This window comes from Sapajus apella, unplaced genomic scaffold (genome assembly GCF_009761245.1).
Source record: "Sapajus apella isolate SASKATOON/1434 unplaced genomic scaffold, GSC_monkey_1.0 scaffold10, whole genome shotgun sequence".
Taxonomy (NCBI): Eukaryota; Metazoa; Chordata; class Mammalia; order Primates; family Cebidae; genus Sapajus; species Sapajus apella.
Genome location: NW_022436950.1, coordinates 43289714 through 43314827, shown reverse-complemented (window position 1 = coordinate 43314827; position 25114 = coordinate 43289714). Strand labels below are relative to the sequence as shown.

General features: G+C 36.3%; 1 protein-coding gene across 1 annotated transcript in view; it reads right to left on the bottom strand.

Moving 5' to 3' along the window:
• Positions 1–8598: 8598 nt before the first annotated feature.
• Positions 8599–25114, bottom strand: part of STK17B (serine/threonine kinase 17b) — a 30143-nt gene continuing 13627 nt past the window's right edge. Inside the window, exons 3-8 of the mRNA XM_032278795.1 lie at positions 24827–25039; positions 15939–16083; positions 13937–14063; positions 11336–11384; positions 9713–9892; positions 8599–9299 (exon numbers count right to left, since the gene is read on the bottom strand). Of these exons, the coding sequence (XP_032134686.1) occupies positions 9017–9299; positions 9713–9892; positions 11336–11384; positions 13937–14063; positions 15939–16083; positions 24827–25039 (997 nt within the window). The 3' untranslated portion in view covers positions 8599–9016. The remainder of the gene's footprint in view (positions 9300–9712; positions 9893–11335; positions 11385–13936; positions 14064–15938; positions 16084–24826; positions 25040–25114) is intronic.

The window sequence follows — 25114 nt, the reverse complement described above, 5'->3', positions numbered from 1 at the left end:
TCCTTTAAAATATTTTATTTAAGCTCTTATTTTTCTTAGTCCAATCAATCAGAGCTCTTTTTTAATAGGCATGACATACTTAACACATGTCTAATCACACAGACAAACAGAAGAAGATCTTGTAGTTAAGATTTACACTGGCCAATTTCCCAATTGTATTATTGGCCTCCAGGTGAGGTCCTTTAAGAACTGACTAGGAATACAATTTCCAGGGCCTAATCAACAGGCACAGCCAGAAAACAAAGACAAATTTTGAGAGGTACTGATTCACCTCTAATTCCAGGAGTTCCATGAGGAAAACAGAGGTTTTTCCCAAAATGGGATTTGTGGCACATTTTCTGTTTTCCAAAGGAGTCCCAGGCTACCAGAAGTTATTCGAAGATCTTTCATGCATGCACCAGGAGGGCAAGACATAGTGAAAAAGTAATTCAGTTAATTGAGAAAAAACCTTTTCCAGGAAAACAAGATTTATGAAGAGAAAAACATAAAGGCCGTTTAAATATACCCATAGCTTGGATAACCACTTTCAATTAAGCTGAGCACTCTTTAAGACAATTCTTTTTCCTTAATTAAAACTTTACAGAGAATGTAAACTGTGATTCTTACCATTTTTTGTCCAGTTTTCACCACAGCCTGTTTACAATTATGTTTAGGTTCTCCAGTTTTCTCTGGGAGAAAGTGGCTGGGCTCAGGTAAGGACAGGTTTTCAACTGGCCTGCAGATCCCTTTAGCAGCAAGGCTTGATACTTGTGTGGGCAATTGTCTGTTACCCAGAGCCCTTCCTTAGAGGACAGCAGTCCTGTATTGTGTGGGGTTAAACAGTTATGTTATTCCCCATGGTTAACCCAGTGGCCTTTGGCACCAGCAAAGCCACCACTGTAACTGCTTGGAGGTAGGCTGACCATCCTGCACCACCAAGTTAAGTTCCTTGCTTAAGTAACCCACTGGCTGTTGAACTGGACCTCAAGTCTTAGTTACAACTTCCAGGCCCATTTCCTTCCTTTTTGATACATAGGGACTGAATGCTTTCCCTATGGGAAGACTGAGGGCTGGTGTTTCAAGTAAGGATTGCTTTAGTTGGTTAATGGCTTTTTCTGAGCCTCAGGTTTCCAAAGGAGTTTTAACTGTTTAAGTTTCTCTTATGAGGTATATAAAGGTTGAGCCATTTCCCTGTACCCAGGTACTCATTCTGCAATATTCAGTAATGATAAATGAATCCCCTTAACTGTTAAAGGAAATGAGCTTAATCCTTCCTTCATTTGGTGCTTTGGTTCCTTCTGATAAGATTAGACCTAGGTACTTTACTGAAGTTTGACAGAGCTAAGCTTTAGATTTTGAGACCCTATACTTCCTTTCAGCTAAGAAATAGAGGAGAGCCTCAGTGCCTTTCTGAGACTTCCTTGATTAGGGCACAGAGGAGAATGTCATTTACACACTGCAAAATTTTAACTTGAGGGTGAAACAAACTAGAAAGATCTTTAGGCAGAACTAGAAGCCCCCTCAATGGCTTCTCCAAAACCTGCTCTTCTGACTTAGGGGAACTATTCTCCACAGACCTGCCTGATATGATTGCTAAGAGGGCTGAGCCGGCAACACTTGCAAAGCTCTGGATTGCCTTGCAGGGCAAAGAAAGCCTGTACATAGGGGGCCTTGGATAATTTGCCCTTCTGTCTACAGAAAAGACTTAATTGTTGGATAAGATTAAAGCTCCCTTCAGGTAGGTTCATTCTTAAGATGGTAAGAATGCCACGCTCTTGGGCAACAGAAAATGAGCTTGGGGGTCAAAGGAGTTCAAAATGCACTCCAGAGGAGTGCAGGCTAAAGATGGCTTGCCAGCCATTCTAGAAAAGAGACAAGAGAGGAGTCATCCCTCAGTCTCCTTCTTCTTTTTGGTGTGGCCCAAGCTGGAGGGGAAGACAGTGGGAGCATCCCCCTGACTGTTCTCCTTCCTTGGTACGTGGGTCCCACCACTGTGTGCCACCCCATGGTAGCAGGCATGACCCTCAAACCATGGTCCCAGAGGAGCTAAGTAATGGGGATAGTCACATGTACCCATGTTGCCTTAATCCCTTGCCTGGTGATTGCCTTTTGATCTCCTAGGCTTGTGTGACCTGTGTGGCTCCTTGATGGATAAGTCTTGGGAGAGATTATGTAACAGTTGCATTTGAGCAGGACCCTTTAGTGGAAGGAGTATACTGGACTGAGCTTTATACTCTGCTATTATGGACTGGACTAGATAATTAATTCTTAGGTAGTGGTTCCAGTTAACTTCCAGACATAAAATCCCCTTTCTATTATTTAGATGCCATTCTAGTTGTAGGAAGAATAGGTGTCTCAAGAGAACATAAGGGTCAATTGGTGGCCTTCCTGCTAATGGAGAAAGTATTGAGACTAAAATATTGTTTTGGAGGACGTTTTTCTCCTCACTGCTGAAAGCAGAGATCTCCTGCTCACAGAGAAGGCATAACATTTGGTCTGTAGCAGAGGGATGTTAAAAAAGAGAATTGGAAAACTAGATGCTTTTGGCAAAGGGCAGACAAGGTTCCCCATGGAGAGGATTTTCATTCCAATAGGTGGCGCTGTAGGCCTTGAAATACCAGGCAGTAACTGCCTCCATAATGCCCTCTAAACAAAGGGCAGAGAGGGAAGTCTGACATGTGGCAAGCTGTTCGCACAGCATACCTCCTAGCAGAAAGTTAATTTGCCTCATAGAGGGACTATCCAATGTGACTGAGCAGTACTGGCTCCTCATATGGGAAAGGAAACAGCCCAGGTGGAAAGAGAGACATTCACTGGGTGGGGAGTAACCTCTTACCCAACCCCAGGAAGTGCTACCGTTAGGAGTTAAGTAGTCTTTAAGATCTGGATCATGCAGTCCCCCTGTCTGTAGCAAGTCACAAAAAAAGCAATCTTTGGACCTGCAATCCTCATTGCTAAGGTGGTTGCTAAGGTTGCCTAATTGAATTATTTCCCTGGGATGTAAAAACTCCTGTAGCAGTGCAGACAGAGAGGAGATGGAAGATATGGTGACTGTGAAAACGAAAGGAGGAACGTAAGATTTGCAACAAGAAAGGTTGGTGATCCTATGGTTGACACCTGGTTGGGCAATCGGAGGCTGGGGTCAGTCCAGGAGTAGCCCTGGCCAGAAATCCTCAGTTGCTCCAGGCCCTCTTCCAGTCCTGTGCAACAGCAAAGTTCTCTGTGACAGGAAACCATCCACAGTCAACATTCCCAACACTCTGATGGCACTGGGGATGGACTATCCTCCCCAGCAAGCCTCACAATTGAGTCTTTAACACAGGCAGCTAGTCCTTGTGGCTTGTTAATCAGCAGACAGATGCCTGATTTTTTGATAGTTCTTTGAGAGAATAAAAACAGAGAATGAGAAGCCTCGGAAGTGAAAGTAGATACTGCACTCCTTTACTCACCCTTCTGATAAATTCACCTTTAAATTCCGGGTAAGCCCCCAAAGTGAAGCAGCTTCATTGGGGTAAATACCAAGGTTCTTGGTCTCACAGCCAAGGAAACAGAGGTCGTGGACAAACCCACACAGAGTGAGGCTGGAGCAGAAGTTTAATAGGCAAAAGGAAAGAACAGCTCTCTGTCAGAGAGGGGTCCCCAGCGGGTTGCCAGTAAAAATGCCAGAGTTTTTATAAATGGGCTAGTGAGGAGTGGGGCATCTTACCTTCCTAGGGCCCAAAGATTTAGTTGGGACCAGGTGTGCTATCTGCATAGAGCAGTTTCTATCAGCCTTTACGTAATTCCTTGATCACGTAGGCAGACTCTTAGTCTGTGTTGCTGTGTTCTGCTTTGTGTCCCTTATTTGGGTGGGGAGAGAGTTTCTGTCTCTGTTCCCAGACATTTTCTTGCAGCTGCAGGCATCCCCCTGAAACGTCTGCTTCTGGCTTCCCTATCTTAGTGTGCCTGAAGGAAAAGGAACGTGCCTATTAAGGCCAGTTTTTACTGGAATCCACTGTATGAGTGTAAAGTTTAGTGATTACCCAGGAGATTCATCCCCACTTCTGTGCCTGAGTTGCTTATCTGTGTTTTACAGCCTGATCTTTGTATCTGTCCAGGTGCAGCCCAAGTTTTTCCCAAGGTTATTTTTTGCCTGTTGCTGTGTGACTTATCAGGCAGGCTGCTTCTGCAGTCTGAATTTTTCCAGTGATTTCTCTTTTCCTTTTCCCTCAAAAATATGTGTAGTAGGTAAGTTTCATTCAGGCTTGAATTACAGTGCTATTGCCTGTTACTTCAATGTTAATGAACCAACAATATATATTAAATGAAGTATGATTAAATAGAAATACACAAAACAAAATTATGCATTGATCGGTTAAAAATGCTATCAACAGAAGTTGCAGGAACCTAACTTTGTATATCCCCTAGGAGCAATGATTAGTAACTGAAGTATGGGAACTTTTTTTTTTTTGAGATGGAGTCTCACTCTGTCACCAGGCTGGAGTGCAGTGGTGCGATCTCAGCTCACCACAACCTCCGACTCCCTGGTACAAATGATTCTCCTGCCTTAGCCTCCCGAGTAGCTGAGATTACAGGCACGTGCCACCATGTCCAGCTAATTTTTGTATTTTTAGTAGAGATGGGGTTTTACCATGTTAGCCAGGATGATCTCAGTCTCCTGACCTTGTGATCTGCCTGCCTCAGCCTTGCAAAGTGCCGGGATTATAGGCGTGAGCCACCATTCCCGGCTGTGGGGACTTTATAGAACATAACTACCATGAATAATGGGAATTGACTGTAACTTAGTCTATAACCAGATTATAAACATCTTGAAGAATCCCTTCTTCATCTTTTGTGCAACATGTAGTACACGGTAGCACAGCATGTAGTATAAATTCATTCACTGACATTTTCTAAAAATTATTCCTTGATATCAGGGAATAGACCTACTCATTTTAAAATTTATATGCCTTTATAGATATGTTTATTAGACACAAAGATGGTTCACAGATGATCTAGATCAAAGGCCAGAACATCTAGACACACTTTTAAGAACAATAAATTTTGAAATGCTTCAAAACAAATGACAACCACAGATGTAAAAAAGTGCTTTTTAATTTTTAGCCAGAATGATTAAGTTGATGTAGTTTTTTTACTGGAGTACTGATAATAATGTCTGTCTATATGCCTTAGGCAATATTATTTAATAAAAGATGGCAAGGAAATAATTTATGTACAATTTACAATTACTATTCTTTAAAATACTTTTATAAAATTATAAATTGATAATAATCCCCCCAAACTGAAGTCAGGTAATTTTAATACTACTTGCAATTTCAGTTGTTTATACAGCAATGAATAAGGACAAGTTACCAAATCAGATATCAAACTGAAAATTCAAAAATAAATGTAAACAGTTATAAAATATCTATATTTATAAATGTTGCTTAGAGAAAGCTATTCAAAGTATGGCCCATTAACTATCTGTGACCTGTCCAGAATGAAAGAGGCTTGTGCCAGAATGAAAATCAATTACATCACTAATCATACTGGCTCAGTTGACTTTTTTTTAATTAACAAGACTTCTTTGATAAAGGAAGCAATGTGTTGATTTATATTCTGGCACAAGCACCTTATCTCATTACTGACTACAGCAGGGGTCCCCAAACCCTGGGCCACAACCAGTCTGTACAGAAGGGGCGGGGGATAGGGGAGGTGCCAAGCATTACCGCCTGAGCTCTGCTTCCTGTTAGATCAGCCATGGCATTCCATTCTCATAGGAGCTCAAATCCTATTGTGAATCACACATACAGGGCATCTAAGTTGCATGCTCCTTACGAGAATCTAATGATAAACATAATGTGCTTGAACCATCCTGAAACCATCCCCCACCCTTAAGTCCAATGGAAAAATTTTCTTCCGTAAAATCCGTCCCTAGTGCCAAAAAGGTTGGGAATTGCTGGACTAGAGAATAGTTAACTGCTTACTTATTTTAAAGTGCCATTACAATTTCACTGCTCAGATCTATGTTCTTTACTGCAGGGAAAATAAAATGACCATTTTAATTGTCATCTATATATCATCTATTTAAAAATCCCATCTATTTAGGAATCCTACCCGAAAAGCAAATTAAACTTTAAAATATCACAATATAACACTTATTTTCGCATGTGTTCAAGTGTTACTTCTGTCCACTCTTAGGGGCTCTCTAGATTCCTACTTTAGAGAAATACATCATGCTTTTTATCCTTTGGAGAAAAAGAATAAGAATTGAGTCATTTGCTAAAAAGCTCTTAAAAAATTGGTTTATTTTCATATTCCAACCAATAAAATTATTTAAATTCACCTTTGTAAAAAGATCGGATTTTTATATGCTTTGTGCAATGACTAGTTGCTTTTTTTTTACTATAAAACTTAATATTAGGAAAAAAAGGCACGGAAATTTATAACTCTGTATTATATAAACTATTTTAAGATTTTCAGAGAAAGTTGGTGTAACATCTTTTTACAAATGAGCTTATAATTTAAAATTCAAATATTTCTCGATTTTTATTTTTTGGGATGGCATAATTCCTATAAAAATTAAAAATATGGTCTTCAGAAACATTTCCTCATTATCCACTGACTTACTAAGCTTTACTTGCTTTCTCTTAATACCAAAGGCAAGCAAATGGACAACTGACAATTTAGAAACAACTTATCAGTTTTGGATATACAAGAGCTCAATTTAGATTCTACAATGTCTGGTTTATTGGACCAACAAACTACTTAAGGAATTTATATGTATATGTCATAAGAAGAGAACTCCTGGGCTGGACCTGGTGGCTAATGCCTGTAATTCCAACACTTTGAGGGGCCGAGGTGGGCGGATCACTTGAGGTCAGGAGTTTGTGACCAGCCTGGTCAACATGGTGAAACCCCATCTCTACTAAAAATACAAAAATTAGCCAGGCACAGTGCCATGCACCTGTAATTCCAGCTACTCGGGAGGCTGAGGTAGGAGAATTGCTTCAACCCTGGACGGGGAGGTTGTGGTGAGCCAAGATCACACCACTGCACTCCAGCCTGGGTGACAGAGCGAAACTCCGTCTCAAAAAAAAAAAAAAAAGAAGAAGAAGAAGAGCGCTCTCCTTTGGCACCTGAGTTGAGCACAATATACCACAGCAAAGAATCTTGAAGAGAAAACTGTCTAAAGAATATATTGTATCTATCTATAGATATATACACACACTGATACATACACACAACACATACGCACAGTAGAAAAAAACTTTTCCTCAACAAATGCTGAAGATGTTAAAGGAATTCACCATGTAGTCAAATAAGGTGAACTGACAGTTATTCAAAACTGTTTTAAGTTATTATTAAAGAATTTGGAGTCTGACCAAAACTTTGAGAAGTTAAAGACTCAAAGGAGGAACACCAGGTTGTTGTTACTGATTGTCAAAATAGCTTCTTTTGATACAGCAACGTGGTCATGAGATCACAGTTATCTTAACATAATAAGAGACCAATATACCTTAATGGTTATCAGGTGAAAATTCATAAAAGATTATCCAAAAAGGACTAACTTTCCCCACCATTAGGGCTGGACACAGTCACTCGCCATAATCAAACATTTTGCTCTCCCTAGTCTATTTCTTGCGTTGGTCCCAGCAAAAGACCACCATTAAGGGGCCACTCTAACCTGAGCCTCCTCACTCACTAGGAATTTCATACAACTTCAGATGAGCCTGATGTCATGTTTTATGATCACATCAGCCTTGCCACTGCTGCCTTGGGCACTGTGTTAATAGTCCTACCGTTTTTTATGCATACTTTTAGAAATCTGAATGACTGGCTTGTATTCTAAGATGTAGAAGACACCTAAAATTTAGTAAGCTGTCTGAGTGTCAACATTTTTCTTCTATATTCAATTAATAAATATGTTTGACCAAAAATAGAGGATATTTAACTTTACCTAAGTATCTTCTATTCTAGAAATTCTGGAGGATTAAAAAAAAACCTCTATACTTGCATACCAACTATCTCCATCTTCTTAGAGCTTATTAGATTTCAAGTAAGTTGAGAGAAGGAAAAAGACATTTGAGTTAAAAACTGAAGCCATACTGCTCTTTTCTCTGCTTCAACTTGTAAAGAATATTCCTGATCAGGTTTCTAACTCCCTCTTTGCTCTGGTTAAAGAATCTCTCTCATATAACAGACCCTAAAGAATGCAAATCTTATGCAGTTTCAAACTATTTGTAATTGAAAAACATTTTCAGGGCCGGGTGTGGTGGGCCAGCACCTTGGGAGGCCGAGACAGGCAGATCACAAGGTCAGGAGGTTGAGACCAGCCTGGCCAACATCGTGAAACCCCATCTCTATGAGAAATACAAAAATTAGCTGGGTGCAGTGGCATGCGCCTGTAGTCCCAGTTACTCAGGAAGCTGAGGCAGGAGATCACTTGAACCCAGGAAGTGGAGGTTGCAATGAGCTGAGATCATGCCACTGCACTCCAGCCTGGGCGACAGAGTGGGACTCTGTCTGAAAAAGAAAAGAAAAAACATTTTCAACTGTAAAACGTCTCTTGAGCATCTATAAAGTAGAAAGTACGCATTTTGGCTTAAACTTCATATTGCTTTCCTAAACAAATTATTTTGACAGAGGCATGATATAACAGTCACCTTAGAGAGAGAACTTATTAAATTCCAATGTTTTCATTGTGTTCAGTTTACACCAACCATAATAAAACTCAAGCCATTTTTTTTGTTGATATGCGAAACATTTTAAGTTCATTTGAACTTGAATTATTTCATTACCATATAAACTGACATACATGTACAATTTTACTTTTTTTCATATATTTAAATATTTTCTTCTTTGCAGAGCTGTCTCTGAATAGGAAATCATAATATGCTAGCAACTAGTAATTTAACATTAAAACACTTCCCTAAATTATTCTATGCAAAAGTGCATTTACAATATAAACGTGTCATATATGAAGCTACAAACCATAATCTCACTGGAGTGAATATAAAATTTCAAATTCAGTCCAAATAAGTCAAAGAGAAAAGTGCTAACAGAGCAAATCTGAAACAAGTTCATGGGGATTGGGCAATGAGTCATCGAAACGAAATCTTTTGGAAACCATGCTGCTATCCTCTGGGATATTCTCTTTGTCTTCTCTATCACCACAGGTTCCATTACAAGAGGATTTAGAAGTCTTGTCTTCAGAGGACCTTATAGTATGATCCTGAATTTGAGAAGAACTGGAAGTTTCTTCAGGGTGAAACAAGTTTTCAAAGTCCCACTGCTGTAGCCAAGAATGAGAAAGGCATATCTCAGCTGTTGGTCTTTTCCTTTGAAAGAAAGCACCAAGGGAAAAGTGTGAACTAAAAATCAAGTTGAAAATGTCTTCAGTTTGATAGATTATAGACATAATTTTTATTTATTGTGAAAATAACACATACTCAGTATAAAATCCAAACAGTATAGAAGAGAATAATAATGATAATTATTATGAGTAGAGGGTTGTAAGAGAAATAAATCTTTCCTTCACTTCAAAATCCCTTGTATATTTTATATCTGAAGTTATATATTTGTTAATGATTGTTCATACTACCTCTCTCTCCATTTTACATAGAACTTGAACATATTTCTAATAATTTTATTGTTTTAGAATATAATTTCTTAATAGGCATATATTATTTATTCTGTAATAGTATTTAAACAAATTAAATTTGTAACAGTATTTAAAAGAATTATTACTTACTCTGGATTTTTTACTAAAAGGCTCTGAATAAAGTCTGTGGCCAGCTGTGAAACTGATGAAAAAGTTTCTTCTGAATAATCTACATTAACTTGAGAAATATTGAGGTATGTTTCTTGATTATCTTCTCCCACAAATGGTGATGTGTGAGTTAACAACATATATGTTATTATACCAATATTCCTGAAAAACAAGGGAGGGGGACTTAAAATATGTTAATTTTTGAACATTTATATAAAGTACAATCGACAACATACTCCTCTCCTCAAAACTGGTACAGTTATACTATAGACTTAAATTGCTTTTCAAAATTCCTGTATTATTAAAACTAAAATAATAATCTCAAAGTGTGCCTCACAGAAAGAGAATATCATGAATGCACATGTGTTTCATAAATACATTGTATACAATATACATAATTATCGCTACAATCTACCTTCACAGAGATACCTGCTGTGGAGTACACAAAGCTGCTGCAGCATTTCCTAAATGGTTTCCAAGGGCAAAGAAATGCCTTATGAGATGTAAAGAGAAGTTCTGCACAAATAGAGGCTGCAAGTTTGGTGAAGCACAAAGCTGGGCAGGCAAATTTTTTCACTGTAAACCTTTTAAAATCTGTAAATATGTTAACGGCAAGTCTGATGCCCAGGAGCCAGAAAAAGACAACACAGATTACATGTTTTACCAACTTATTTAGCCATACCATCTTTTTTTTTCCTGGGCAAACCCATGAGCAGCTCCATGGAACACAGAGAACAGGTCTAAACCTTCCACTTGGTCTGTGGAGTCAGTCCCCTCTGTGGTCTCAACGGAAGCTCCAGTATCAGTTCTGATTCTATTTCCTATCCTATTCTCTCTTTGCTAGCCACAAAAACTCACAATTTCCTAGAGATGTACTCTCATAAAAGTACATTTTTGGGTGGACCTGACCTCATTTTTCTGCTTAACAAATACCTTCTTCTAGCTTTTTTTTTTTTTTGAGACAGTCTCTGTCACCCAGGCTGGAGTGCAATGGTGTGATCTCAGCTCACTGCAATCTCCCCCTGCCTGATTCAAGTGATTCTCCTACCTCATCCTCCTGAGTAGCTGGGATTACAGGAGCCCACCACCACGCCCGGTTAATTTTTTTATTTTTAGTAGAGATGGGGTTTCACTATGTTGGCCAGGCTGGTCTCAAACTCCTGACCTTGTGATCTGCCTGATCAGCCTCCCAAAGTGCTGGGATTACAGGCATGAACCATGCCCGGCCAACTCTTTTAGACCTAGATCAGATGTCTCCCTTCGTCAGGTGGAATCCAGCAATGACTGTCTGCTGCTGCTTCTATGCTTATTAAGCATTCCACCTTTATTATAAAACATGCAGCACTATACTGCAGTTATTTTGTTCTTTTACTCAATGGAGTTTTCATCACAGAGATTTTCCTATTTATTTCTGTACTTTTGGCTCAGGACTTAAGTGTTATTTAAAAAGAATGGATAGGTAAATATTTTCCTATAGCATAATAATGATATTCAAATAAAATCTTTTGAAGAAAGCCTTATTATTTACTCTTGGAGTCAAAGAACTCCAGAATATACATTTCCCAACTTTCCACAAAGGTGTTTAGGTAACTAACAAAAGCTTACCACATATCTGTTGCTGTGGTAATGGGATCATAGTTCAGAATTTCTGGAGCTGAAAGAGAAGATAAAATTTAAATTAAATATTGACAAATTTAAAACAAGAAAATTACTTTATACTAAATTATAACTGGGGATGGGCGTGATGGCTCACACCTGTAATCTCAGCAATTTGGGAGGCCAAGGTGAGCAGATCACCTGAGGCCAGGAGTTCGAGACCAGCCTGGCTAACATGGTAAAACCCCGTCTCTACTAAAAATATGAAAATTAGCCAGGCATGGTGGCACATGCCTATAATCCCAGCTACTCAGGAGGCTGAGGCAGAAGAATCCCTTGAACCCAGGAGGTGGAGGTTGCAGTGAACTGAGGTCGCACCACTGCACTCCAGCCTGGGCGAGAGACTGAGACTCCCTCTCAAAAATAAAAAAAATTATGACTGGATTTAATTTTGGAAAGCCTAGTGATATAAGATAATAGAAATTTTGAAATTTAGCACAGTATTATTCTGTGATTAGACATTTAAACTTCCCTAATATAGAGTCAATTCTATAATCAGATGGTTTAAAAACAGTGATAATATTCTTGCAGTAACTGGTGGCTAGGTAGTTAAACTCATTAAGATTAATCTCAGAAAAAACAATCATAAAAAAGTAAAATGTTGGAAGCTAGAATTTTTTTTTAAATTTAGTTTTATTATTTTGGAATTAATTTGCGTTATTTTATTAGACTAATTTAAGTTTCTCTTCTGCGGTAAATAGGATCACGTGCATCTACAATGGCATTATGAGTAAATTATGCTTCTCGAAAATGCTAGATTTTCTTTTTACTTTTTTGAGATGAAGTTTCGCTCTTTTTGTCCAGGCTGGAGTACAAATGGCATGATCTCAGCTCACTGCAACCTCTGCCTCTTGGATTCAAGCGATTCTGCTGCCTCAGACTCCCAAGTATCTGGGATTACAGGCATGCACCACCACACCTGGCTAATTTTGTATTTTTAGTAGAGATGGGGTTTCACCATGTTGGTTAGGCTGGTCTCAAACTCCTGACCCTCAAGCGATCCATCCGCCTCAGCCTCCCAAAGTGCTGGGATTATAGGCATGAGCCATTGCACCCAACCAGAAATGCTATATTTTCCTTTCTGTTTTTTTGAAATGGAGTCTCGCTCTGTCACCCAGGCTGGAGTACAATGGTGCGATCTCGGCTCACTGCAACCTCTACCTCCCAGGTTCAAGCTATTCTCCTGCCTCAGCTTCCCAAGTGGCTAACGTTACAGGCACCTGCCACTACGCCCAGGTAATTTTTTTACTTTTAGTAGAGATGGGGTTTCACCATGTTGGCCAGGCTGGTCTCGAACTCCTGACCTTGTGACCTGCCAGCCTCAGCCTCACAAAGTACTGGGATTAAAAGCGTGAGCCACTGCTCCTGGGCTTGAAATGCTAGATTTTCAAGTGGATTAAACATTCCTCTTAAACTATCAAGGACCTAATTTCCAAAGCAATTAATTTTCTGCTGTCTTCACTTGCCAAAAAAGGTACAAAACAAATTCTCTATGCTTTCTAAACATTACCATATATTTCATATTAGTAGAGTCCAAAGTAGGATTTATGACTGAAAAATAAGTTTCTTGTTTCACAGTATGGTTTCATAATTTCTCCAAAAAGAAACTGTTTCCTAAAGCATAACATTTATTAATAAAGCCTTTAAATCATATATAGTCAGCTTCTGTTAAACTACCTACAACATTTTCACATATTTCTGTGAGCTTTGTTACCAATAATTACATTCATTTATTCTAGGACTATAGCCCCAGTTAGCACTCAAAAATTAGGAATTCTCTTTGTTTTTATTTCTGTAAAAGACAGCTGCCTGAGTCGCATCTGTTCTGTTTAGTTGTATCTTTTCAACGTCCACATGGGAATGTAAGTATGAACAAACAAAAAAAGGTAACAAGATTATTACTATAAGTTAAAATACTTCAAATGTATATGCTGCTTTATACAACTTAAAAACCTTTCATATGCATTATCTAAGTTGTTGATTTCATACAATATGCCCAGATTACCTAAATCAAAGGGTCTTTTTGGCACTCTTCTTCAAAACCTATTTTCACAACCCTACGCAAAACCTCATATTTTAAAGCAGCAGCAATAAACAAAAAGGAGGTGGCAGGCTAACAATTCCTGTCAGTTTAAATGGAAGATACCTGTATTGCAAACACTCTGGAATTGGGACCAGACAGAAATTAGAAGTGAGATGTAGGCAATAGCCAGGCTTCAAAGGCAATCGTGGGCCACTTGACTGTTGCAGTTTTTCCTTAACTTCACTCTTATCCATTTCTTTTTTCCTTATGTACAAAGCCTTTATACACAAAGGTTCAACTTGTACACTTAAATATACAGTGTCCCCTGAACTGCTGTAAATGTTTGATACTTTTATTCAATACATTTAATTGTGTCATAACCAAGTTTTAATGTATCAAAATACTTGAACTAATCAAATCCTTTTAACTGAATTGAATTACATGCTCTAAATGATACCAAGTTCCACAGAGGTATCATTTACTTAATACATTTCAAAATGATATAGGAAATAAAAGGAAATTCTTACCTAAATATTCTGGTGTTCCCATGATTTCTCGAAGTTCACATGCATTCCCTATTTTTCGAGACATTCCAAAATCTACTATTTTAATGTCCCCCAGAGGGTATATGCTGCTCAGTAATATATTCTGTGGCTAAATAAAGCACAACAAAAACATGATAAGTATAAAAGAATACTAGTCTCAGGTGGGAGGTATATTAAGTGGAATGTATTGCTTAGCTATTATACATTTCATTGAATCATGTATCAAACGTTTACTGACATATTACTTAGGAGGAGCTATTATTCAATGATGCATAAAGTCAAAAACACACTCAAAAAGGATTCTATGTTTGAAGAAAAAAGAAGTTAGATGGAAAAATTGTTTAAGATATAGAATACTCAGTAATAAAAAGACTACCTCATTCTGTCAACAAGAAATTCCAAGAAGTCTTTGCAGTAGAGATGATGCTTAAGCTGAGTCTTAAAGTAAGAGTATGCTGGTTAGAAATGTGCTCTGGGTAGCTGGGTGCAGTGATGTGAACTTGTAATCTCAGCTACTTGGGAGGCAATGGTGGGAGGATTGTTTGAACTCCAAGAGTTCAAGAGTAGCCTGTGCAAGATAGTGAGATCCTGTCTTAAAAAAAAAAAAGAAAAAAGAAAAAGAAGTGTGCTCTGTGGAACAGCACAAAAGAAGGCATGAGGAATGAGCATGTAAACGTTTCCAGAAATGAAAAATGGTTCAGTACAATGTGACGATTCTGGATGAGCTGGGTCTGATTGTTCCCTGGCTTTAGCTTAGACAATAAGAGGCATAGTACACCTCATCCATTGCCTCCTAGAACCATGTAACTTTGCTTTACTACTGCAGGCCCATGGCCTGTTACAAAGTCTCCTGCTGCTGTCATAACCCATACCCCTGCCAAGGTGCTGCTCCCAAAATCTGTGCAAAGAATTATATTTAACAGTTGCTTAACTTTGGGAAAATCTCATGCTTATTTATTATTAAAGCACAGAGCCTATTATAGGAGAAAAGGTAAAGATAATTAGCTCTGTTGTCAACCACAGGTTTATATGCCATCCCAGACTTCAAGTGGTATATGATGCTATGTAATGTACTTGGGTTGACTTTAGCAGGAAAATGACCCAAGAAGAAGCTGATGGGACATGATTATCTTGGCATTTACTATGCTGCTTCTTTTCCAATATTTTATCAGTTGAGGAAATAGCAGGGATACTAGATGGTAAATACTGTTCCCCTATTCCATAGTGGGGCCCAAAACAGAACTACAGGGTTTTTTCTTTTGAAAAGGCAGTAAGAGGATTTGGAAATTAAGGGAGAGGCCTGGGCTATAGGTGGAGATTTTGGAATTATTATTATTATTAAAGTGGTAGTAGAAGCCAAAGGATCATGCAAGGAGACCACATAAAAATAAAAGAATCTAATGCTTGAAAAATAAGAGACAGAGTGATTTGGATCTTAAGGTCCTTGTGTGGCTATGAAGGAAGGATAAAGAGAAAGAATAAGAACATGAGAGATGGAAACAAGAGATTGGAGGTTTGGGGCTTGGGTAAAGAGTTGGAATGACTGAAAGCCTCAAGACAAAAATGAATGAAGGTAATGGGAGCAAATGAATGGGGATGAGCAGCAGGATTTATTTTCAGAGACGGAGATTACATAATTAAGCATTTCAGAGATAGACAGCTTTATAAAATAAGAAGGTCCAGGATATGGTTGTAAGACTGGGATGGAATGGAACAATTCCAAGTAATGTAGGATTAGAACCCAGCAATGATACATTTTAAGAGCCGAGTGATTAATTTGAGCTGTTCACACATGTAGTCTCCTCCTTTCTGCCAATATAAAATTAAGGCCACATAGCACACAGTTAAATAGAGAGCACACCAGTGCAGTCTAGACAACCAGGATTGACCATTGTTTCCTGTTAATACCAGTTTGCAATTGTGCATACAAAGAGCAGCAGAGGAACACGGATGTTGTATTACTTTAAATCACATGTTACGTTACCTTTAAATCAAGGTGTACGATGTTATTCTGATGTAGATAATAAACTCCTTCAAGTATTTGTTTAATGAGTCTGATAACATCATTTTCAGAAACCATTTCAGCCAACTCAGGTAAACACAGGTTGAAAATTTCTCCACCTGCAGCACTAAAATAAAATTCAAAGACGAGAGACTTGAAAATTCATTCACCTAAAAACTTTTAAATATTGTGTACCTGTTAAGTAAAAGACATAGAACTATATAAATGTTAATACATACACTTAAAGACAGGGCAGGGAAGTGAGAGATCTTTAAGGAAAAAAATAAGTGATGATGTCCAGGCGTGGTGGCTCATGCTTGTAATCCTAGCACCACGGGAGGCTAAGACAGGTGGATCACTGAAGGTCGGGAGTTGGAGACCAGCTTGGCCAACATGGTGAAACCCCATCTCTGCTAAAAATACAAAAATTACCCAGGCATGGTGGCAGGTGCCTGTACTCTCAGCTACTCAGGAAGCTGAGGCAGGAGAATCACTTGAACCTGGGAGGCGAAGGTTGTAGTCAGCCAAGATCGCAGCACTGCGCTCCAGCCTGAGCTACAGAGCAAGACTCCATCTCATTAAAAAGAAGAAAAAGAAAAAGAAGTGATGAGGCTATTTCAAATTCTGGTACTAATACTTGAATATTAATAAATAAAACTGAATTGCTTTATGATCCAATAATGTTGCAGCCTGCCTTCACTGTAATAAAGATAATAAAAACAGTAGCTCTTTGTGTTTTCTTCATATATATATACATATATATCAATTCATATTCCATTTTGTCATGAGGCTCAAAATAGATATTCATATATATATCAATTTATGTATCATTCATATATATCAATTCATATATATATGATATATATATAATCTATTTTGAGCCTCATGACAAACATGTGAGGTACATGGGTATTACATCCATTTTACACAAGAAACAAGTACAATTAGGTTAAGAAGCTTGTAAAAGGTCACACAGTAAACAGATGGCCAGAATGTGAATCTGCATAATATGAGTAAGAATCTGCATTCTTAGCCAACACCATCCTGTATTGTAGAATACTTGGGGCCAGAACCCAAATAAATAAATAAATTCTAAAGAATTAAAATTTAAAGAACGCTGAAATTGGCACAGTGAAAAATTCCTAGGTTTGTAATAAATCATTGGAACATAAAACCTAACTTTGCTATTTACCTGCAATATAACTTAGAATCAGTTACTTATAGTCACCTATAAAGCAGAAATATCATTAAAATCAACACCGTTTTTTGGGGAGGGTGATTAAATCTAAGTAAGATAAAATTGGTCAGTCAGAACACCATGCAAAAACATTCATACAGTTATTCATCAAATTTGTAAGGTATGTTTGGGAATATGCAAGTATATTCTATGTGATAAAACAGGAACTCACTCTAGAAAATATTATTACTGTATTTTTACTTCTTTGGCTCACTGCTACAACCACATCAAGAACAGTATCTAGCATGTATTGTAGTAGGTGATCAGTAATGTTTGTTGAATGAATTAATGATGGACTAGGCAGTGATTCTTTAGAGGGGTTGAAACTGGAGATTCGGAAGTCTCAGTGACTACCAAGAGGAAGAAATTTGTCATAAGTGTTAGGAGCCATAAGAAGAAAAAATAATGGTGGGCTCAAATTTGAGTCCCAAGTTGAGAGTCACAAGGAATGACACTTCACACTGCAGATATAACTTGCAATTGAGCTATCTGAACGTAGTGAGCCAGTCAGAGGCCACAAAGATTTGCTGCCGTACACTTTCTGACTTCTCAGAAAAAAACTCTGTAGGACAGCTTATAAGAAATACATGTGGAAGCTCCAATCATGTATATGTCACTTTAACCCCATTCTACCCACCAAAACTCCCTGTAAATTCATGAGACATTAATTTTAACATCTGCCTCAACATATCATGATAATCTGAGTATTGAGAAGTGGAGTTTGCTATTAAATTTGTAGTAGTGAACTCCAAAATAACAATTTTGGGAATTCACATTATTTTTTTTAATTTCAAAAAGAAGTACATTAATCTTCAAGAATAATTAATATACGGACTGCCTAGGAGCCCTTGGTCTGCATGTCAGTATTCATTTCTCACACCCATTCTCAAGGTCTCTTGAGGGCAGAGTGGGAACCAAGGCACAGACTGGCAGTGACATCATCAGTCCTTCCCTTTCTGGTTACATTGTTTAGTTTCGATGATACAAATCCTCTCAACATAGAAACTGATCTAAATACTTTCCTGCAAAGACACTCAAAATAATATTACAAATAATACATTAGGTAATATTACTTATGCAATCATAAGCAAATAAGAAAATGAAGAGAGAATATTATAGATTCTCTTAGAATATATTCTTTGTTATGTACTTTACAAGATATAAATACTAATAATCTAGTCCTATCTTATAAAAATCAGGCCAAATAACTTGAAATTATTAGAAAACTGTATGAAATATGAATTTACATATTTAGATCCTCTAAATATACATAAAAATAGATGTGTATTCTTCATGCCTAAACGTAGTTTAGATACAAATTCATTCTTGAATACTTTATGATTATTTATTTACCAACATTTTATACTACAAATTCGCTAACGTTACTTCAATAACCAGAACACCCTACCAATTCTAAAATTCAAAACAAAATACAAGAAAGTAAAGCAAAAGTATGAAAAGCAATTTCCAGTGCCTAGGAAGAGGCAGGATAGCATGGTGCGTATAGGAGTGCCTACTGAAATAAAGACTGCCTGGGTTTCATTCTAGCTCTGTCACTAACTAGGCTAGGTGAACTGGGACAAAAATATGTCTCTTTCTTCTACTGTAATGTGAATAATATTAATAATAGCTCTTACTTCACTGGTCTAAGAATTAAACTGGATAATCCTTATGAAGTATTAAGCACAACAGATCCTGGAAGAATCAAAGCAGATCATTTCAATAAATATTTATCACAGTATCTGACACATGGTAAATATTCAATTAATATCAGCTATTATTATAATAAGCCAACAAACATTAATTGCAAATCTAGCCAACATCTCACCTTTCCGAATTTTGAGACTTGGTTAAACTCTGATTTTGAAGGAAATTTTAAAAGTCTTTGCTAAATTATAATCGATTTTTAGAAACACTATATGGTACACATAAAGATGCACACACTATATTCTTAAGTGAAAAGAGGGTTACAATAGAATATGCCCAGTAGATCAAAATTTTATCTCTAAAAGTACATATGCACAGACCAAAAACTAAGAATAATTTTTAAATACAGGAATATACCATAAAGTAACCATCGTTTACATGTGATTTCTCTTTTCTCTGTCTTCTAAATTTAACACAATGAATAGCTATTATTTTTATAACCAGAGAAAGTATCTTCAGAGTTTTTCACTTGTTTAATAATAAGATCAAATAATATACTATGATCGTCAGCAATCACACTGTCTCTTCCTTTTAGTTTGACAAGGTAGCCAATGTCTTTTGTAGGACTGCTATTTCTCACACAACAGAGGGACACAGGTGGAACTATGGAAAATTAGGAAGAGATAAGAGGAGGGAAAGAACAGATAACATAAGAAGCAAATTGCAGAAGTTAGCCGAAATTGGAAAAAAGAAACAGAAGCAGTGAGCAGCAAACAAGACTTTTGTTAAAGAAGCCACCCAGAGCAGTGACAAAAAAAAAAAAAAAAAAAAAGAAAGAAAAGAAAAAGGAAAAATATCTACAGTCAGAAAAGCCACCTACATCATTATCATTGACCTGGGAGTTACATTCAGGTGACTTCTGCTCTTTCTCTCTCTCTCTCTAAAAAGAGTTTGCCCCTTGCAGGGATATAAAAAAAAAATTAGAAATTCAGCATCTGTGTTCGCTTGCTAATGCATGTGTACATGTGTTATGTGTCACTGTATGTGATATCAGCACTTTAGCACAGGTTATACAGTCATAAAAGCCTATGTGTTATATATTATCTAGATCTACATCTGTCTTTTATAAGCAACAGCAAGTAGAAAAAATCTTTTAGACTCCTATAACATAACTATATGAAAGATTAAAATCAGAGTATTTTCCTATCAAAAATGATAGATTTTTGTGTTATAGAAAGCCAAGATTTTCAGTAAAACAAAGTAATATCTCAATTATCCATAAAATGCAAATCTAGTCATACAGCTTTGAAAAGCCATGGTAGATTTTTAAAATAAGCATTTATTTCTAGTGATTAAAATAAACTTGTTTTAAAATTTGTGTATTTGGAGCTCTTTAAAATTATATTCCTATGCTAACGGAAGAAACAAAGTCAACAGGATTTTAGAATGGGAAGACATTAGAGTATTAACTAGACATATGATGTAAATACCAATCTCTCTTTTTGGAGGATTGTTTTAAAAATCAAATGACAATACAGATAATGTGCCGATCATAGTGCCTGCCAGATAGTAAATGTTCAACACACGTTATGGTTGAAATTGTTAAGATCGTATTAAATGTATTTCTCTAGTGATTGAGATCATTCCAGAAGGTAAGGTTTTCTATTTTGCATATTTTGTTACAGTCTCCATCCTTTTCTGTTGGGTCTATAGTATTTACTTAGAGATGTGTAGTAGACAAAATTTCTTGACAAAAAGAAAATAGCATTCACACATAATCTCAGAGTTGTCTCTGATGAATATAAGTTCCCCTTTTGATCTTCACTATTTCTAGGACAAAGTTTCTGTCCTGTGTTCTCCAAAAGGTAAGTGTTCTTTATAACCAACTTTAGTTTGCTCAAAATGCAGCATTAAAAACTTAGTATGTCCAATTAGATAATACCTTCCTTCCAGAAGTTTTTAAAAAAGGTTTTTTAAAATGTATTGCTATATTTTATTTAATTCTCCAAATAACGCTTTAAAGACACTTGGTGTGGAAATGTCTTTGTCTCATGGACAGTGGTGATGCAATGCTCAATTATCCTCAAATTTTTCTCCATATGTATAAAAAGACCTAATACTACTATCCAGAAAAGTAAAGGTTTATATTACTTTCCAAGGAAATAAAGGGCTAAAAAAATCATGTAGACTTTATAACTGGCAATGAAATACTTTCCTATGAACTATGTATTAAAATAAAATGAATGATTTTAATAATTGTTAAAAGTGACAAGCAGGTTGCAAGAATTTAAGATTAATTCACAAAAGTAAACAATCTGATTCAAAAAATAGGTTAGGTAGAGGCAAAACAAAACACAAAACCAAAAAGAAGCTATAATTGTTCCAGAAGTTCCAGATTAATTTATAATTAGCAAATGTAACAAATCTAAAAAGTGCCTTTTAAAAGTGACCGTGTGCTGCTCATATGGAAGGAAATTTGACAACATCTACTACAACTACATATGCACTTACTCTTTGACCAGCAATCATTCTTCTAGGAATTTACTCTAAAGCTACATCTCCATTAATAATGCCCATTCATAGAACTAATATAGAATGATTTCTGGAATATATTGTTAAGTAAACAAAAACAACAAGGTGCAAAGAAGTACATAATATACTACCTTTTCTGTAAGCAAGAGTAAATATATACAAGTTTGCTTATATTTGCAAGAAACACATAAAGAATGAGCCTTTGTTATAGGTAACAAAGAATGGTTACCCATAAAGGTAACCACATGTATTCACTGGGTCGGAAGAGAGCAGAAGGAATAGGAATGAGAGCAAGATTTTGGAGTACAGGGGATACAATTTTTTATACATTTTTCATGGTTTAAAAAATAATTTTTTTAACTTTTCTAATATATGGAGATGGGGGTCTCAGTTTGTTGCCTAGGCTGGTCTTGAACCCCTGGATTCAAGTGATCCTCCCACCTCAGCCTCCCAAATTGCTAGGATGACAGGCATGAGCTACTATGACTGGCCACATTTTTTGAGTTTTGAATCATGCAAACCTTTTTAAGAATTTCAAAATAAGAATTTAAAAAATCAAATCCTAATACAATATAAACAGAAACAAATATGTCTAACTATATATATATATATATATAACTCTGACTAGATATCATTAATGGGTGATAGTCTAAGTATAAAAACAATATCAAAAAAAAGGTGTACTAAGTGGTTTGCTGTTGGTAGTGGTATCAGTATTATTATGCTGAAACTATTTTGTATAGATTGTTGGATAAAGTAAATGAGCAAGAATTGCTGAGAACCCAAGTTTTCACTGTGAGACGGGGAGATGCACATATAGGATGTGAGAAGTGATGAAGAACCTTGCAGTGGTGGGCTTGAATTGGAGCTATGAGAATAAATTCATGATTTTGGAAAAAATGATTTCCTAACACTATCCTTAGAAAAGGCCTAAAAATAACAGTACTTTGTTAAAAATCAGCATGTCCAACACCCATATTTGGTTTCTAAATGCTATTCCCCATTTAAAAGAAGCAGAACTTCTTAGATAGCTGATCACAGGTCTGGGGCAGGGAAGACAACAAGATGACTCCAGAAATCTTAGAGTGCATAAGGCAAGGAAGTCCTCAAACACTAATGAGATTATATCAAAAGGACATAGGAAATAGCTTGAAAGGAAACCATTGATAAACTTGAGAGAATTTGAGCATTAAAAAAAAATGTGGCAGAAACTGATTAGAACCCATTAATTAAAATGTAATGGGTTATTTTCCATTAATGTCATGTGTTAGTTTAATTTAAAAAAAAAAAAAAACATGAACTCCTTAGAAACATTAAAAAGGGGGAAGGGAAATCATTAGATAAAAAGTTGTTAAGATAATATTCACGTGGTCTCTAAATATCATTACATAGATTCATTAATTAAAAAAGGAAAATGTTCCTTACGATGAGGAGAGCTAGAAGACTACACCTTAAGCACGTTCAAATTTAGCAAAACCAGTAATAAAACAACCTGACTTTATTGCCACCTGATGTGATAACAATAAATATGCATCACCCACACCAAATAAATACTTCAGGATAAAAAGAAATATCATAATACCTACAACTTTCAAACAGTTCAGTATAGGTGGCAAAATGCCAACAATTGGTGAATACAAGTGAGGAGGATAAGGATGTTAAATGCACTATTTTTTCAACTTTTCTGTAGATTTAAAATTTTGTAAAATAAGAGTTGGGGAAGAAAAAGTATGTGAGATGATTTGAGGACAGAATTGATTGGGTGATAGTTATTAAAGATTCCACCATTTTATTTTCACCATATAAAAATTATGCCACACTACTAAAACAACTAAACCTCCCTGATTAAATTTTTATCTTCAACTGAGACTACTAAATGTGACAATGCCACCCCAAAAGTGGTAGGCATAGTAATTAAGCCAAAGTCCTAGCAACAAATTTTAGTGGGTCTTAGTCACTCTGGTAAGAAATTTAACACATTAATCTACTTAAACATTTCCTGAGTCCTTGCTACATTTCAGCCAGAGGTATAGAGATCAGTAAGTTCTGCCAGTTACTGGGTAAGGTACCTGAGTCAATTTTCCGGAGTATGAACAAGGTCCATCCATAAAATGTCTCAAATCTTTCCGATGTATTTTGTCGTTGCTGTTTGGATGAACCCCCAAAAGAGGATTTCATGAAAGTAGTCAATGTTCTTATGTATATTCATCCTCCAAACCTAGTATTCCACTACTATTTTTGACAAATGTTAGCTACTTTTTACATACTTCAAACATGCAGATGTTATGCAAGTAGGTAACTTTTGAAAGGTCAGCTGAAGAATCTTTGACAAAAATAATTACAAAATATATGAAAAATGAAATCATACTGGTAGTATCTTGGCCTTTCCTGCAATTCTAATTTATTCTGAAAGTGTTATATAACACACCTTAATATGGTTCTGAGAAATGTACATAGTATTCATTCTTAAAGGAACTACTTGTCAGTTTAACATTTTGCAAAATCATCATTTTCACTCACAAGTTGATTCTAGCCAATCTATTTCGTGGAACAAAAACATTAATTTTAAAGTAACTAAATACAAAAATAAGGTTAATATACCTTTAAATTTAAAAAGGCAATGATGCAAATTAGTTACTAAAAATAATTACTATAGTTAGAAATACATTTTTCACTAAAATAAATACCTCCTCACAGTTTACCAAAAAATGGATTTACCTTATTAAAAACTATTATCACCTTAGGCATACTAAACATAAATCTAGCTGATCTCTTCCGAATGTTGCAAACATTCAACACATTTTACATACCTGTAATAAATGTGTCAGACAATCATGTGACAAAAGCACTCTGTAAGAGTCACATGTCTAACAGACCAATTACCTTAACAATTCTCTATCCCTACCACCTGGTAAACTGTGGAATATTTAGGTGTTTTCACTTTTTCACAGACTTGTGGCAAGAGATATATTTATTTCTTATTGCTCCAACTCCTAACATAGTGTTTTACACATTACACATACTAAATGTATTTCTTTAACAAACAATGTATTAAGCATAGTTTTATGCAGTTTACCTTTCCTTATTTTCTTGAAAGTATTTTTCAAACAGATGAAGAAAGTATACAAATTACTACAATTCTAACTGCCCATCAGATTGAGTTCCAGAAAAATTCTATCAATTAGCCATTAACAAAATAATAGTATATTCATTTCTCCATATTCCCCAAACGTTGTGTTTGTCATTTGTTTATTTTGTGTTGTTAGTTTTTGTGTATGTGCCTGAGGCTGTACATTTAGCCTTATGAAAATATTCAAATATAAACTAGGATCCTTTTACATTTTATGAACAGGAATCTTTACAAGTGCTTGTCATACTTTTATCATTCGTATTCTTCACATTTCAGTCATCTTAACATAGCAATTAAAATAGGTACCATTAAGTATGTACTTACTATTCCAATATCAAAATGATTTCACTTGTATTTTCATAGACCTCATGAAGATTAATAACACGGGGACAGGACTTTGCCAATTCAAGCACAGCAATCTCGTGTAAAATCTCTGCTCGACAATCCTGTCCTCTTCTTCTCTTTTTTAGAAATTTTGCAGCATATTCTTGGCCAGTAGATTTTGATATACATTGTCTTACCACAGCAAATTTTCCTCTGGGGGAAGATGAAGACAATGAATTTTAACTCTTCCATAGAGAACAACTAGTATATTACAGATACTGCTATATC